The sequence below is a fragment of the Camelina sativa genome, chromosome 6 (assembly GCF_030686135.1).
Source record: "Camelina sativa cultivar CO46 ecotype springtype chromosome 6, ASM3068613v1".
Lineage (NCBI taxonomy): Eukaryota > Viridiplantae > Streptophyta > Magnoliopsida > Brassicales > Brassicaceae > Camelina > Camelina sativa.
This window is the reverse complement of record NC_141885.1, coordinates 18,367,221-18,384,468: the sequence shown is the minus strand read 5'-3', so window position 1 is coordinate 18,384,468 and position 17,248 is coordinate 18,367,221. Positions and strand designations below refer to the sequence as shown.

Here is a 17,248-nt window from a genome sequence, read left to right as displayed (position 1 = left end):
ATGTTAGGTGCATCGAGATGATGATGATGACAACAAGGAAAAGGTTTGGTTGAGCTGTGTTTACATTTTTCTATGTGATACAACAATAAGTTATCAACACTACATTTATTTTTAACCCAGTATGATTGAAAAGGCTATACTATACATATGATTCGATCTTCAAAAGATTTGCTTAGCGAGATTTTACATTAGTCTATATTTAAATTAAAGATTGATTTAAAATGAAGTACTAACACTTTAACAAATTATTAAGCTAAGTGGTCCAATGGTTCATCGTACGTCAGGCGCATCTTTCATATATTGTACGAGACGCAATTGATCGATCAAATTACACTGCGTACATTTACATACACATGTTATTATATATACACTAGATTATAACCATCATACTAAAAAGCCCTTTTGATAATTGATATTAACAAGGGATCGGAACAGACTAATTAAGTCGTATCTCTTCTAGAATTCGGAATCTTGCCAGACCATCGCCACCACCGTTTCACATCTCTGGAGAAACAATAGAGTTGTTAAAACTAAAGTTTGATATAGTTTACCTAAACTAAGGTCACTTAACTCCCAACATACAACAACCATTAAACAAGTATTTCTGATGGTACACTCAGCATTTTGAAAATCAGGACCTTCGTGAAAGTACATAAAACTGTGACTATGAGTCTCAAAGATAAAAATCCCAATACTTTATAGTATGTTCGTACGGTAACATTTAAGTATCTCTTACCTCAGCCCTTTATTGACGATGATGTAGATTGTGGTAATTAATTACAAGATATATCGATTTCGTAGTCGTACATAGCTATGACTTTTTCATTGCCAGCGTAATACCTAGAAGCTAGATCTCATATCTAATCAGTATTAGTACTATTTAGTATTTTCTTCTAGATTCTTTCTAACATCAAATCATCAATAATTATATGATATTGTTCCAAAATTATTTTGCATTAGTTTCGAGATTGTGGTGATATCTTGACAGTTGACACAAATTTAGTTTTTTAGTCGTCGTGTCTTAAACTCAATTTAGTTCATCAGATTTATAAGCATCCAATCCAACTTACATATTAGAATATTTATTTTATTTCACGTTCTATAATCCAAACAATTTCTGTATTTTTGTGATACTTTCCATAACTTTATTTTATAAAAAAAGTTTGTAAAATCATGAATCAATAACTTCAGCTCGGAACTCTTTATGAGTGCTCCTTATTGGCAGAGAAGCCCATCTCAACAACTGGCTCTTGGATATAGAATAAAATCCTGAAATATAGAAACTTAGCAGCACAATTTTCTCGAATGGAAGTTAAGAATGGTGAATCTACTTTGTTTTGGTTTGACAACTGGTGCTCTATGGGACGTTTACATGATAAATTGGGAGATAGAGGGACTATAACCCTGGGAGTCTCTGCAGCGAGTATTGTGGCAGAAGTTATGACCAATTCTAGACAACGGCGACACAGACAACCGGTGCTGAATCAAGTTGAGGAGATAATACAGCAACAAAAATTGAAGAGAACTGCAGAACAAGACATCGCTCTTTGGAAAGGGCGGAATAATGTATATCGCAGAAAGTTTCAAACAAAGGACACTTAGTCCCTCATTCGGGATGTTCATCTAACGATGCCTAATTACAAAGCGGTTTGGTTTCCTTTTTGCACTCTGAAATATGCATTTATAACTTGGTTGGTCATGAAGAACATGCTTACAACTGGAGACAGGATGCATCACTGGAACCACAACGTTGACCCGACCTGCATACTCTGCAACCATCCCATGGAGACGAGTGATCACCTCTTCTTTCAATGTTCCTTTTCACAGAAGGTGTGGGAGGCGCTTACTAAAGGCTTATTCTTGACTAGGTACACCGCTGTTTGGCGAGACATTGTTGCATTGATAGGCGGTAATGAGCTGGACAAGAAAACTCGGTTCATCATCGGCTACACATTTCAGAACACCTTATATTCCATTTGGCGAGAACAGAATGACAGACGCCATGGTAACCAACCATCGACGAAAGAGAAGCTGATCAAACTTATAGACAAAAATGTTCGAAACCGGTTGAGTACTATAGGCACTGGAGAAGATAACACCATACAACTTTGGTTTGCAGCAAGATCTCACTAAACTCTATTTAAATTTATCCTAGAAATGTAATGAGAGAAAAAGCTTTGTTATGCATTGTAAAACATTTATTTTTCTTTTGAATATAATTTAACATTAAATTCAAAAAAAAAAAATTGAATTCATTAATAATCCTAGATTCATTTGTTTTAATTAAATAACACAAAACTTTTATTGATTTTATAAAAATCTGAATCCAATAACCTAAATTTGTTAAGATTTTAAATGACTTTTTACAAATTAAAAACTAATAACACTAAACTTTAACAGACTTTAACAAAATCTTGATCTAATTAATAAAAACCGATTCTAACAGAACATTTAAAATCTTTAAAATTATATTAAAATCTCAAACCAGTAACTCCCGTTTATTATTTTAAAAAGATTCCAAAAACTTGAGAGCATAATTGGAAGTTTCACACTGGTTCGGAACTTCACTTTCGTATCCCTATAAATAGTCACAGAGATGTGTGTCTATCTACTATTCAATTCCACTTTAAGCTTCAAAATAATCTCCATCTCACCACTTCTTTCTTAGCACCTCTACTTCCCTTTCCAAATATCCGCCATGCCGGCCCAAGTGATCCCTGAGCAGACCTTTCACTCCCTCCACGACACAATCATGGAGGAAACGAATACAATTTTGTATCCTAAGAGGTACATATTTAGTAATTCGTTACTACATTGTTCGTTTGGACGAACTTAAAAATTAGAAATTAGCAATGAGTGTATTAGTCTATGTCACTAGTGATGGTCAATTCTCAAAATTCTTACGAACTGATAATGTTGTATAGGTTGGAAGGAAAAGTAGCTATCATCACCGGAGGAGCACACGGGATCGGCAAAGCAACCGTCATACTATTCGCTAGGCATGGTGCTACGGTGGTGATTGCTGACATGGACAACGTAGCTGGCTCTTCCCTGGCTAAGTCACTCTCATCCCACTTAACCACCTCGACCGTGGCATTCATTAGCTGCGATGTCTCGGTCGAAGCTGACGTGGAAAACCTCGTGAACGTAACCGTTTCACGGTACGGTCGGCTCGACATTCTATTCAACAACGCGGGAGTTCTCGGCGACCAGAAGAAACACAAAAGCATATTAGACTTCGACGCGGACGAGTTCGACACCGTGATGCGTGTGAACGTGCGAGGAACAGGGCTCGGCATGAAACACGCGGCACGTGTCATGGTCGAGAGAGGGTTCAGAGGCTGCATAATCTCCACCGCTAGTGTGGCAGGTGTGATGGGTGGTATGGGACCACACGCTTACACGGCCTCGAAACATGCCATAGTTGGTTTGACCAAGAACGCAGCGTGTGAGCTAGGCAAGTATGGGATTAGGGTTAATTGTATATCTCCGTTTGGGGTTGCCACGTCGATGCTGGTGAACGCGTGGTGTAAGACGAGTGGTGGTGACGTGGATGGGGATGATGTGGAGGAGATGGAGGAGTTTGTGAGGAGTATGGCTAATTTGAAAGGAGAGACATTGAGAGCGACTGATATAGCTGAGGCTGCGTTGTATTTGGCAAGTGATGAGTCCAAGTATGTTAATGGACATAACCTTGTCGTTGACGGTGGTGTTACGACTGCGAGAAACTGTGTTGGTTTGTGATGAAATGTGTGTGTGTTTTTAATTCTCTAATTGCACTGTTAATTAAGTGGATTTGGTAGTAAATCTTTGTGTTATCTTTTTTTTTTTTTGTTGGAATAGTTGGTGAATGAATAAAACAATGGTTTTATTTGTAGATGTCAACGGGACAGTAAAGTAAAAGCTTGTCTCATATATAAGCGATGATGACATTATTATAGCATATTCCGAAAATTTTAACTGATATTACTTGATTTATTTATATAAATTACAACTGTTTAGTACTAATTGTGGATATGTGAGCTTAATTACCTGGCTTTATATAACGTCCAAAAGACAAATTTAACAAATCGAATTTTTTAGCCAAGTGGTTAATTTATGAAAGATCATGCGCATATGCAAGTCAGTTTGATATAAGTTTTTTCTTTTTCTTTTGACAACAGTCAGTTGGATAAATATGTAGTTTTAAAATTGATAACTCTGCGAGAGTAATGATGAACAAATAATTTGACCCATAGTAAATTAGACTCTTTACATGCTTAAGGATATGTTTACGTCATTAAATAAGTACAGAGTAAACTAAAAAAAAGGAATTAAGCAGAGAGTTTGTTGATTAATCTGCATTATGAAAAGAAAACAGTGTCTTTTTGTAAGAAAAATTATCTGGAAAATAATATAGTAATTCAATAAATATTATAATTCGAAGGATAGAATCCGAATCTCTTGGACGAACTTAGAATTTGTTCCTGATTTGTCATATTAAGCAAAAACGTATTAATATACTTTGTTTTTTTTTATACAGTTTCGTTTACGCAAACTTTTAAATGCAAATTGAGTTTTAGGGTCGAAGCTAAAGGTTCGATGTTTTTATTTGTTTGCTTTAATAAAGTTAAGGTTCGGTCTTGGCGATATAATAGAGAATGAAATGCAAGGGTGTATTGGGTTGTAACACATATGAGGTGAGAGATCAATGAAAATATTAAAAACCAGATGCGATTATGGCGTAATTGTGGAATTATTAACTCAGATCGAAATAAATATAAGAAAATATACTTATCACGAAGTAAAGATTGGTTACCAATGGTCAAACCCACAGCACAGCTAGACCACTGTGTTCTTTATTCTAAAGAAAGAGGAAAGTAATAGAGACTAGGGAGAGTATAAAATTTGTGTAGCCTCCATTTCTTGAAACCGACGATTCGCTTTCTTCGATAACCATTTGACTATTTGGTCTATTTATTCTCACTTTTCCTTAAAGCTCTTTAATCTCCAACCATCCTAAATTGAGAAGAAATATTCCCTCTTTTTCTAATAGATTGATGTTAAGAATTTTTCACACATATCAAAACAATAAGACTATATAATTAATTTGTTATTTACTTTTTTATTTATAATTTTTATTTTTTATTTTTGGTCATTTTGTATATGTGATGATTTATTTTTCTGACATTTTTTCTACTTTTCTACTTTTCCACATTTTTAGTATTAAAAAAATTTAAAATATTAATTTTTTAGAGACAAAAAAAATTCTCTAAAAATCAATTTATGAAGGACAGAGGCAATAGAAACGAAAACGTGTGTTATCCATATGAAATATACCACACTACAATGATGTTTTTCTCTAAATTTGTTGATCAATAAATAAATAAAAACTAATAGGAATTAATTTGCTTATGTTAAAGTAGGTCATGGTTTAAGATATTCGATCGTGGAAACCTCCTATGTCCCTAACCAATGAGTTGAGATCATGTCAGAACAACAACATTGTACTAAAGTCCAAGTTCTTCACCATTTTATCTATTGTTCCTGTATAATAAGAATATATATTGTTTTTAGATTCTGAATTGTTTACTCTGATTTGCTCGGTTTTCTTTTTTTTTTACTTTATAATTTTGGCTCTCCCTCTCTCTAGATTTTTAGTTTTTTACATTGTACTATTTCCTCTTTCTTTTCTTAAGATTTTTAAATAGAAAATCTCTCAAATTTTTGTAAGATATATATATATATATATTTTCTGTTTGTATTTGCCGTGCCACTTGGAAAAGGAATAAATACACAAGACTAAAAAAGACTTTTAATTGCCTTTCAATAGAACTTTATATTGGGCTGGGCTGTAGCAGTACCAGACTAAAAATACGTGGATAATGGGCTGACTCGTAGTTTGTGGCGGTGGTCACAATGATATGTTCAGATTGTTGTCTCTGTCTCACTCCGTTCCTCCGTCCGTAAACTTTTCATCATCATTCATCCGTGCAAAGTCGGTCTTGACCAAGTGTTGTTGCTGAAGAAGGAAATAGCTCATTTGGGAGGTAATGGAGGTGTACGTTTTCTTTCCAGGAATCAATCAGAGTAACTTTGAACACTTCAAGTTTGTACAATGATTAGTACACTAATATGTTGCAAACTAGCAATGATTGGTTTTTCAAGTTTGGGTCCTGCTTTTGAGAGGAGTGATCTGTTCATCTAACTCAAAATATTGTTCTAAAATTCCATGGTTTTGTTCAACTTCTGATGCAAAACAACTCAGTACCGTCACTGAGAATGCAGCAAACATAAGCAATGATGGACCACTGGTCTTCAAATAGTACAAGCAGTAAAATAAGCTTACAAACGTATGACCTATATGATTGGTACATTTAAATCTATAGTGAAGATATCAAACCAAACAGCGAATGTCATACAATCATTGTCTTTATACATATAATCTCTTTCCCTTCGCAAATCTTTTCGATATCCGGTTCAACACGACCGTTGAGCAAGCATAACAAACCCTAGTACCCAAACCCCAAGAAAAACAAACCCTCTCAACACACTCAAAAAATTAAGTAGTAAGAAAGAAACCAATCTTCTGACCGGTTTCTTAGACCGCTGTAGTAGATTTCCGGACAGTGTAACGGTAAGCAGCGACTTTCTTCTTGCGAGACAGAGTGTTATCAACAGAGAGAATGAGTTTCCCAGCTTCTACTGTTGTGAAAGAGTTGCAAACAGCTTCATCTGAAGCTTTCATCTTCTTCGGTTTCTCCACCACAATCGCGTAACTCTCTTCTGCGTTTGGAACAAACTCTGCACTGTACTCTAAATCCCATCCTCCTACTACAATATCCCATGTTATGGTTGCTCCACCCTGTAATGTTTATAATAATCCACACACAAACACATTTCAGAATTCATCTCGCTCACTTGGCCATTTGTAAAATGCTAGTTAGTATTATTACCTCGATGCCTTCGATCTGAATGTTAACTTTCTCACCGCCCTTGATGGAGAATTCAGACGCAGGTTTTGGCGGTCCATTTTGAGAATCAGTAGGACGGCTAAGACCACCGTATTGCACTGGAATATCTTCTGGCCTTATGAACCTGAAATAGCAACAATGGTACGCATATATATTTAAACAAAAAGATATATAATAGCCAAAACAAGAAATAAAGAATGGTTAGAGTTTTAAGTAATTTACTTGTAGAGTGTTTCGGCTGCGTTTCCTTCTTTGGACATCACAAACTTGCTCTTTGTTCTGTGAGTCAAGAAAGGGCTGAACATTGAGTAGATTACACTGAAGTACCAAGGCACGTTGATGAATATCTGAAATGTTAAAAAATATATCCATCATCAAAACTTGAAAGAGTTTGAATAGTATATTGAGCCTTAATGTGTACCCTATATTGTACCTTGTGAATAGATATTAAACTATTTGATTGCTCTTAAATCTCAATATGAGCGATATGTTGCTTAGATATTATGCAATGTTTATGTAGTACTCGAGAATAGAGACTGATTATAATAACATCAATGTACGTACGGCCACACAAAAAAATGCTTCAAATACACTGTAGCAGTAGAGGACAAAGCTAGGGGAAGTAGTATTACAAAAAGTAAGACAAAAAGAGAATCCAAAATAGACTAGACAGAGAATAATGACACACAGAAACATCTAAAACCATTCATACTTCTACTATCCAATTTTTTCAAAATTTAGACGAACACACAAAAATACACATACAAATTAGACACCAACAATTTCCAAAGACTTAGACCAAAAATGTAAAGAAATTAAAGATTTAGATTCCGCAATACGCATTTAACACATTTCAGATTTCTTGAAATGAGATTCGCTTCTGTTTAAATGTAACAACAAGCAACCTAACACGCAAATCAGGGCAAAAGCACATGAAGGGGAAAAAAACAGTAACAATTCCGAGGGTTTTTCAGACAACACAAGTACAGTACCATAAATTCAGACAGAACCTCATTAAAGAAGAAAAAATCACAAGAAATTAAGAGAAAAGATTGAGAAATTGTCACCTTGGTAGCAACCATCTCAGGGTAATTATCTTGAAAAAGAGAGAGAATCTGATTAGAAGCAACTCTAAGCTCTCTTTTAGGCATATCTTTAAGATCTGTAACTTGAATAATGGAATTAACACCACCAGGTTTGAAATGAAGCATCTTAACACCTCTCTCCAAAACCTGAACTCTCCATCTAAGAAACTTGTTAAGCTTCTCTTCATCACCAAACACTCTCTCGTACATATCTTTCTCTTTAAACACACCGTAAGCATTGTAACAAACTGGGTGTCCTTCTTTGTCGTAGCCTCTCATGTAAGCAACTTTACCTTCCAAATCTTTGAAACCCAGATCTTCTTCTGTCAGTTTCTCTGCTTTGAACTCTTCCCTCCACTCCAAACACTTCTCAAGCATCCTCAACGAGTCTGCTACTTTGAAATCTCTTGCTCTGAGGAATTTGAGGAGGATAACGTCAGCTTTGTCGTCTCCACCGAGGAGTGGTACTCCCCACATAGAAGAGGCTTTGGAAGATGAAGCTGAGAGCTTTTCTTTGAGTTCTTGAAGTGATTTTTGCTCGGCTGGTTTGAGTTCTGTCACGAAGTAAGTGTCTTCTTTGAAGTGGTTTGAACGGAGAGTGATGAGTGAGGTTACGAAGCTTTTCTTTGGCTCTGCGTTTTGGGTTTTTTGGTGATCGAATGGGCTTGGAGACAATGAAGCATCCATACTTTCTTTCTTGAGTTTCTTTTTTTTTTTTTTTTGGTTTTCTTGATTTTGTTCTTGGGTTGGCGAGAAAGAGAGATATTGAAGAAACAGAGGAGAGACAACGAGGATCGATGTAATAATAAGGAGCAGAGGGGAAGAGTGAGAGTGACGGGAGAGAGAGAAATAGGCGTGACTCTGATTTCTGAATTTTTGAACAGATAACGCGGCTTTTTACAATATAAATTACTTATAAAATTTCTGATAAAGCAATCTACTACTATTTTCCAATTCCAACGATAAAGTATTGTTTAACAAAAAAAAAATAGTAACCATATAAAATAATATAAAGTAATGTTTTGAAATCAATGGAAATGTTTTAATGTGAATATGAATTTGATTAGACAAGCAATAAGATTGGGAAGATCTTTTTAGGAGGTGGAGGAGCGTGATAGTCACGTGCGTTAGGGGGAGGAGCGTGTGAGTTCTCTGAGCAGAGAGGGAGGGTAACGTGTGGAAGAGGTGATAATAATGAGAAGAATGGGATTGGGGCGTGTTTGTGTTTGTGGATTGTGGTCATCTCATCTTAAGTCTACCTAATGGGTCCCCAAAACCTTTTTCGTGCTTTTATTTTTCACTCTCATTCACGTTCAAACTACAATGTCGTCTCTACGTTCAAACACACCCTTGTCTGAACACTGAAAACACACTAGAGGGCTTATTGGTGTAGGAAGGCTTGCTTACTACACGCAGGGCATTGAGTTCTATACATCTCTTTGTTCATGGTCATTTCAAAATGCGTTGGAAACTTGATTTTCTTTGGTTATCTACGTACTTACTTATCTAGCTAACGTAAGAGGTCGAAAAAAGAGTAAAACATTTATAGAGAGAGATTCACATTTCATAATTTAGCCAATGTGAACCCATTGATGGTGGCTTGATGATTCTTGAGTGGAAGCAAGGAGTAAATTAATAAATGCTTTACTCTCTTTTCTTAAAACTTGTTTTATGATTCAAATCGTTTTCACAACTGGTATTTATCATTTAACCCGGCCCCATGTTTCGACCAAACCACTCGTCATTTCACTGCTGTTCTAAACCAGTTTCTCAATAACCCATAAGATGTTGAGACTAGATCTAATATGATTGTAGTTTAATATAATAAAAGGAGACCAACACCAAGGCCTCAAAATCAAAATTGTAGTTTACTCAGGGTTATGGCCAAAGTAATCCCAAAAACAAAAGACTCGCGGCCACAGGCATAGTTTTGGTAATCGCATATTTAGACCTTAATACTATTATTAGTTCGTTATTGTTTTTGTTAAGTTCCCTCCTCTAGATTCTAAAAAGCGAAAGGAGTTTTAGGCTCAGCGCACTTTGTTTCAAGTTTCAACGTAATAAGAGGGAGTGATTATGAGAATATCTGGGGATCCGATCAATTAGCAAATAAATTAATAGAGATTAGATGTTAAAAAAAAAAATTAATAGAGATTACTTAGCCAAAAACAATCATCGTTCCACCCATGCGGTTCAACTTTATATACTTTCCAGTTCATTCCCATAACCTACAGATTAAACATTTAATTAATTAACAACGTTCACGAAACTGTATCTAATCGAATAATTATTACCAACATGTGAAAATGCAACTAGCGTTTGGACCATATATATGTAACTGAATTTTGCAATAACACGTTCATTGGAATAGTCAAAATTATAGTATTTCCTTACCTTGATTTGTTGTCAACTCATCATTATTCCTAACCTTTGTTAATGAGTTTTTTTTTTCCTTTCACAAATAGTACTATTTGTGATCATCTATATATAAATAAAGTTAACTTTTCTCTCTTCTCCTTTCTCTACATCATCATCCACCTAATCAATTTTTTTTTTGTTTTTGCATTAAAAATATTATTTTAAATAATCATTAATTGCTTATTTATTATTTATAATTAATAATGTTTAAAAAGAAATAAAACGAATTAAATAAAATTAATTAAATTTTAAAATAGTCTAAACATAATTTTTTTTAATAAATAATAAAATTAATAAATATATAAAAATGAATTAAGTAAAATAAATGAAAATTATAAAATATTAAAAATAATCCTATAAATTTGTTATAGTAATAGTGCTATTATTGAAATTATAACCAAAAAATGATCATATTCCAAAATTTATAATGGGTTAATGAGTTTTAGAATGGAAGTAAGATTTTAATGCATGGTAGAGTAAAAAAACAATTTATGTAATTGTATTTATAAAAATATAAACAGAAAAATAAAATTGAAGTGGAACATTAGTTTCTAATAAACATATACTACAAAGATTTATTATTAAACATTCACTTATAAAAAATAAAAAATTAGAGAAATATCTTTAGTCAAGTGGTTACAGCAGCACTTCTACGACCGAACCCACCAGAGTTCGACTTCACTAAGTCGTGTTACCCTGCGTAGTAGAGATTGGTCTTGTCGATTCAATGATGACAAAAAAAATTAATTACTTAACTCAATTTAAAAGTTTTAATCTAAAACAAAGATATTGTAAGGGTCACATTTTTTTTTTTGAGAAAACTATGAAAAATAATTTGGAAAAGATAATCCATCTAAAAAAAAAAATCAATGGTCAGAAAATATAGAAAAAATGAACATCTTAAAAAAAAATCAATTTTAGTGTGAACAAGTTTTTTAGTGAACGGATATTCATTGTCAGGTTTAAACGTTTCCCCATTTAGACATTCTTGACTTGGTCGAAATTCTATTATGGCAGATGATGCACTTGGACAACCCCATTGTAGCGACATAACACTAAAATTGTTCATCAAACTTTGTATATTTGCATTTAATGTGGGATATCAATATGTTTAAATGGTCTTTACAATTAGGTCGACAATCAATATTTGACGTTAGAACTTTTAAAAAGATGTTTTCATTGGATATGATTATAGAATGAACTCTTCTAAGGATAAAAGGTTAGAAGATTGTCGACAATATTGTTTACCTTTCCAGTGAGGTTCTTAAGTCATTTTTTGTTATCACGTGATATATTGTTGATTTGTCCGAAAAACATTATTTTGATACTAGACAATATACGACATATGTATAGATTAGTAAAATAAGTACAGTCTTTATACAAATTTATCTTTTAATCTTGAAATAATTGTATTTCTATTCAATGATTCTTATTGATAAAAAATTTATATAAAATCTCACGCAAATAGATATAGCAAATAAATATTATCTTCAACAATATATCATTTAGTAAAATAAGCTTAGTGTTTATCTAGATTTATATTCAAAAGTTTGAATAATTATATTTGAGCTCAATACTTATACTGATTAAAAAAATTAAATTTCTATGGGTGCGTGGATCTAAATTCTAGTATGTTTAAAAAGGAAAAATACAAAACCATGCCAGGCCACTTTCGCTTTCCTAGCTTTTCTAGAAAACTGAATATGAACACTACAAAAATTCTCACACATATTCCTTTTTTTTCACAAAAAAAAATTGGAAATTACTAACAAACATTATAATATCATCTAAATTAGTTTATAAAACTTATGAAATTTTAATAGTTTTTTGTCTACTTTCTACATGTTCTCTTTGTAAAATATTTTTGATTTTCCAATCCTTTTCATAGTTTTTAATTTATTTATATTATATTAAATTTATTTCAAAAAGTTTCAATCCTATATTCTTATTTATATATCTATTTTTGTCATTCTCTACATTAAAGAAAAAATTAATATTTTAATTCTTTATATATTTGAAAAACAAGAAATTATAAAAATGTTTTGGCGTTTCTTGATAACATGGTGGACCTCAGTGTGCTAATTCCCGTGGACATGCTTTGCTTTAACAAATGTTTGAAAATTGAAACCTTTGGCTTTGGAGTTTACTTTTGACTTGGTGGTGCTTACAGAGGAACACTAATCGATTACGTACACTTTAATCATACGGGATTTTGCCTTAAAGACAGCCTCTGTCCCTGTTTCGACAACTTTGCTATTTTCTTTTTTCTATTATCAATTTGGTTTTCTTCCGACGACTTTAAAAACAAAAAATCCATCCATTTATCCTAGTCCACGAAAATGAAATTTAAAGAAGAAAAAAAAGCAACAATTTTCTCATGGGTTTGTGATGAAGCCCCCACCCCACGCCAAAAATTGTTTTTTGTGAATCTTCTTATAGTGTGTCAACCAAAGTTACTACTTGAAACATTGTGGCTTCATAATGGCTATTGCATTATATGTCTAGTGGTCCTAACCCTAAGCTTCTTTTATTTGTGTTGAGGACCGCCTAAGCATGTTACCTAACTTTGTTTGTCCTTGTTCATCCCTCTTTTCTAACCCTCACAAGTCAGTGATGGCTTTTATATTTCTTCTTCTTTGTAACATCGTCCAAAAAAACCAAAAGTGCCGTTCAAAAAAATAAGGCAAGGTCGCAAGGACATCCAGACGGTTTAGAGATCAGAACTCTACGGTTTGATCATTAAACCTGGTTTTCGTTCAAAAAAAAAAAACAAAAAAAACAAAGATCATTAAACCGGGTTCTCGGTTTTTAATGAGTTTATCCAGTTCGTTACTATTTGGATTTCACAACTAATACCTAACCAAATTATTGAGTGGATCACGAGTTCACTGGTCCGACAGGCCGAACCACTATGTTTATTAGTTCGAAAATCATATCATGAGTTAAACAACATCGATGGAAAAGCTGCTCACAATTCATAAGTCCTAACGTTGTCAGACTAAAACGTAACCAATTTATTCGTTAGTCATTAGTAAAACAAAAATAGGTAATAAATATATAAAACGTTTACCATATTTTCAAAGTGATAAGACTAATTTCAGACAGTAGTACGTAGATAATTTGTAGCCAACCGTTATATACTAGTGACAGTTCGAAAAATAAACATGTCTCATTTAAGGCGAAGTAACGGCGCTACGTCCGCAGCACATGGATGTATGAGAAGAGAATTAAAAATAAGAGAAATGGTCAAAGATCCAAAATGAGTACGTTAGTGGGAGTTATTGGTTTGAGATTTGAATAGTGTTTTAAAATTTTTAAATATTATATAAAATCTGTTGTTATTAGATCAAGATTTTGTAAAACTCTGTTCAATGTTATTAGTTTGTGATTTGTAAAAAGTCATTTAAAATCTTAACAAATTCGGGTATTGGATTCAGACTTTTATAAAGTTATTAACAATTTTGTGTTATCCAATTAAAACAAAATAATCTAGGATTGTTAATGATTTCAATTATTATGTTATTGGTTTGTGATTTTTTTCGTTACAAAATAAAGTCATGAAAACTATCATAAAAATACATGGATTGTTTGGAGAACTTTACAAGATTTTAGAAAACAAATCAACAAAACTCTCTAGCAATCTTTAACAATCTTTCACTTATTCACTTTTAATGATTTTGTTGAACTCTTCAAAAATCTTCATAAATTAGAATCCAATACCACTTACTGATTTGAGATTTGAATAGAGTTTTAAAGATTTTAAATGTTATGTAGAATTTGTTGTTATTAGATCAATATTTTGTTAAACTCTGTTAAAGTTTAGTGTTATTAGTTTGTGATTTGTAAAAAGTAATTTAAAATCTCAACAAATTTTACAAAGTCATTAAAAGTTTTGTGTTATTCAATTAAAACAAAAGGATCTAAGATTGTTAATGAGTTCAATTACTATCTTATTGGTTCATGAATTTAGACACTTTCTTTACAAAATAAAATCATGGAAAGTATTATAAAAATACATGGATTATAAAAATACATGGATTGTTTGGAGAAGTTTACAAGATTTTAGAAAACTAATCAACAAAATTCTCTAGCAATCTTTAACAATCTTTCACTTATTAATTTTTAATGATTTTGTTGAACTCTTCAAAAATCCTCATAAATTAGAATCCAATACCACCTTAGTATCATCTGACTTAATAAATTAATTCTATTTCAACAATTATCTAACCTTTTAAGGAGGAAACCCAAGTACTAAATGATCCCCCTTACAACAACTCATAAGTTTTTATCTTTAATAACATGCATATTTCCAAATTATGGACTTGTTCTTTTGTGTGTGTGGTCCAATACGGTATGAAACCAAGTTTCTTGGAGGGCGACGTAGCTGCGATAATTGATTGAGTCACGTCAAGTTGTCAGATTTGAAATCGGAAGATATTATGTCAACCATTGTTCACATATCAAACCGCATTTTTAAAATAATGCAAAATACAATAATTTGGAGCCGATGGTTTAGTTCTATACCCTATATATTTAAATGGCCATTTGAGATCTTCTCTTCCACAGCTCCCACACACCATACAAAATCCTCTCTTGATCCCTTCCTCTTTTGGTTTTTCTTCAGATTCTTTGAAACAAAGCTTAAACGGAATCAAGAAAACGTGCGTTAGAAAATGCCTTGTCTTTACATTACAACCAACGTCAATTTCGACGGCGTTAACACCGATCCGTTCTACTCGGAAGTCACCAAGGCCATTGCTTCTATCGTCGGACGACCTCAGAACGTAAGAAACCTCTCTCAAAAGTTTAATCTCTCTTTTTTAAAGATTTTAAATCCAAAAAACGGACCTGCAAATGCGTTTTTATTTATATCTCTGATGAACTTTTGTTACTTAATTGAAACTCAATAGTCAAGTACCCTTTCACATAAACTAAAAAAGGAAATTATTGTAATGTCTTTTCAATCATTTTTATTACTTTTCCACATCAAGACTCAACTATCTCTTTTTTTTTTTTTGATATTTATTTATTTATTTTAAAGAAGACAACATATCAAAATGGATAGAGTTCTTTTTGTTTCCTGTTGAAAAATACTATCTACGATAATAATAATTGAGTAACACTTGAATTTTCAAAATGATATAAAAACGTAAGGCGGATAAGATGATTATTTAGTTTATTGGGATGCTATTAATAAATAAGCATTGTTTACTTTACTATGTTTCACGTAAACTGATTCGAATTTTCTATAAATTAATCAAAAGTCAACTTCATAGTTATTTATTTTTATATATGTAAACTTGACTCGAAAAAAGAAGTTACTTGTAAGTACAAAAAAGGAAATATCGATATATCCTATTGAGAAATTATGAATATTAGATACTACTAGCATGTGGCCAAGATTTTGTTTCCTCTAAAGATTTTTGACCTTTATGTGCTGTGAAGAGGTACGTAGGAGATTAGAGATCTTCCAAATTCTATGTTAACATATTAAATAAATGAAATATATATGTACATTGCAGTTAGTGATGGTGGTTTTGAAAGGATCAGTAGAGATAGTGTTTGGTGGGAACAAAGACCCAGCTGCATATGGAGAGATTGTGTCGATGGGAGGCATCACCAAACAAGTTAAGAGAGAGCTCATCGCGACCGTTGGTTCTCTTCTTCACACTCACTTTTCTATTGATCCTTCTCGTTTCATCTTTAAAGTTTTTGATATCAATTCTTTGCCTCTTCCTTCTAAACTATAAGTTGATTATCTATTGATCTTAATCTTGTTGATCATCAAACACACTAGTTATCATTTCGATTGATATCGTTCGAATTAACGAACACATATACAGTCACATATGTTTCTATTATTTAGTTTGTTTACTTCATGATTCTTTTCTATATTATATGTTTACAAGCTTTTACTATTTTATCATCAATTTAAGTATAATACAAATATATAAAACCTGAAAAGAAAATATACCAAGAGATGTCCTAATCCGAGAGACCTAGACCAAGTCCAAAGTTTCATCGTTTTTGAATATGCTTAACAAATTATAATTAGAGAGAAGAAGTAGTCTCCTTCTTGAAGATTAGAAACAAACTTTGAGGTCATTGATCGAGATTCGGATTAGCAAGAATCACGTCGTTTATTTTTAAATAGTAGAAACTAGAAATGAATGAGTGACACTTGACATATAAGAAACAAGACGTACACATTAATACTTTATTTCATATGATTGGGGCCAAAACCGTTGGTATACTGTGTATACACGTTCTTGATTTGGACCACAATAGAGTGGGAGATGGACACAAATAAGGGATCTGGGAGAACTGTAAGATAAGGTTTCAAAATCCAACTTAGCATGGCCAAAATTTTTAACATTTTTCAGGACAAAGTTAAAACGGAGTTAATACAGAATGAGGAAAACCAAAATTAAGTCTCCTCGTCTAGCGTGGCTAAGTAAGCAGCGACCTTTTTGCCTATCAAGAGATGCACAAAATTCGTCTGGTGCGATATAATTAGGAGTACGAAACAAATGAATGGTGCGATTGCTGACAGGTCATTGCGAAGGCGTACAAGCTATTATTATAAAGAAAGAACAATATAGCTAAAATTGTTTTTTCTTGATTAAAATCCAAAAGAACAAAATGAAGTCTCAAAATCATCACATGTCCGAAAGTACAAGATACGTATAATCCAAAAAAAATAGATTTTTCAAAAATCTTCATACGTCTTGTACTTACGAAATTTCCTGAAAAAGGTACAGGTCACCCACGTTTATCTGTGGGGAAAAAATA

General features: G+C 32.8%; 4 protein-coding genes across 4 annotated transcripts; 3 read left to right on the top strand and 1 right to left on the bottom strand.

The window, feature by feature from the left end:
* The first annotated feature begins 1,629 nt into the window (after positions 1-1,629).
* Positions 1,630-2,133, top strand: LOC147942783 (uncharacterized). Its single transcript, XM_087456180.1, has one exon. The coding sequence runs from the start codon at positions 1,630-1,632 to the stop codon at positions 2,131-2,133; it is 504 nt and encodes a 167-aa protein (XP_087312306.1).
* A 446-nt stretch (positions 2,134-2,579) lies between these two features.
* LOC109125291 (short-chain dehydrogenase reductase 2a) lies at positions 2,580-4,008 on the top strand. The gene is made up of 2 exons (XM_019226934.2): positions 2,580-2,787; positions 2,925-4,008. Exons 1-2 carry the CDS (start codon positions 2,699-2,701, stop codon positions 3,742-3,744), a joined length of 909 nt encoding a protein of 302 aa, XP_019082479.2. The 5' UTR covers positions 2,580-2,698; the 3' UTR covers positions 3,745-4,008.
* A 2,327-nt stretch (positions 4,009-6,335) lies between these two features.
* Positions 6,336-9,615, bottom strand: LOC109124502 (patellin-6). The gene is made up of 4 exons (XM_010517295.3): positions 8,021-9,615; positions 7,176-7,300; positions 6,936-7,077; positions 6,336-6,844 (listed from the first exon to the last, which is right to left on the bottom strand). Exons 1-4 carry the CDS (start codon positions 8,723-8,725, stop codon positions 6,581-6,583), a joined length of 1,236 nt encoding a protein of 411 aa, XP_010515597.1. The 5' UTR covers positions 8,726-9,615; the 3' UTR covers positions 6,336-6,580.
* A 5,378-nt stretch (positions 9,616-14,993) lies between these two features.
* On the top strand, positions 14,994-16,335 carry LOC104791410 (uncharacterized). Its single transcript, XM_010517294.3, has 2 exons — positions 14,994-15,240; positions 15,979-16,335. Exons 1-2 carry the CDS (start codon positions 15,130-15,132, stop codon positions 16,204-16,206), a joined length of 339 nt encoding a protein of 112 aa, XP_010515596.2. The 5' UTR covers positions 14,994-15,129; the 3' UTR covers positions 16,207-16,335.
* Positions 16,336-17,248: the final 913 nt, after the last annotated feature.

What these genes read in the sequence shown, in the direction of transcription:
- LOC147942783 (XM_087456180.1), top strand. Translation starts at nt 1,630, where the DNA reads ATGCCTAATTACAAAGCGGTTTGGTTTCCTTTTTGCACTCTGAAATAT.
- LOC109125291 (XM_019226934.2), top strand. Translation starts at nt 2,699, where the DNA reads ATGCCGGCCCAAGTGATCCCTGAGCAGACCTTTCACTCCCTCCACGAC. An exon ending in ACAATTTTGTATCCTAAGAG is followed by an intron (nt 2,788 to 2,924) that starts GTACATATTTAG and finishes AATGTTGTATAG; the next exon opens with GTTGGAAGGAAAAGTAGCTA.
- LOC109124502 (XM_010517295.3), bottom strand. Translation starts at nt 8,725, where the DNA reads ATGGATGCTTCATTGTCTCCAAGCCCATTCGATCACCAAAAAACCCAA. An exon ending in GCAGCCGAAACACTCTACAA is followed by an intron (nt 7,078 to 7,175) that starts GTAAATTACTTA and finishes TTGCTATTTCAG; the next exon opens with GTTCATAAGGCCAGAAGATA. An exon ending in TTCAGATCGAAGGCATCGAG is followed by an intron (nt 6,845 to 6,935) that starts GTAATAATACTA and finishes TAAACATTACAG; the next exon opens with GGTGGAGCAACCATAACATG.
- LOC104791410 (XM_010517294.3), top strand. Translation starts at nt 15,130, where the DNA reads ATGCCTTGTCTTTACATTACAACCAACGTCAATTTCGACGGCGTTAAC. An exon ending in TCGTCGGACGACCTCAGAAC is followed by an intron (nt 15,241 to 15,978) that starts GTAAGAAACCTC and finishes TGTACATTGCAG; the next exon opens with TTAGTGATGGTGGTTTTGAA.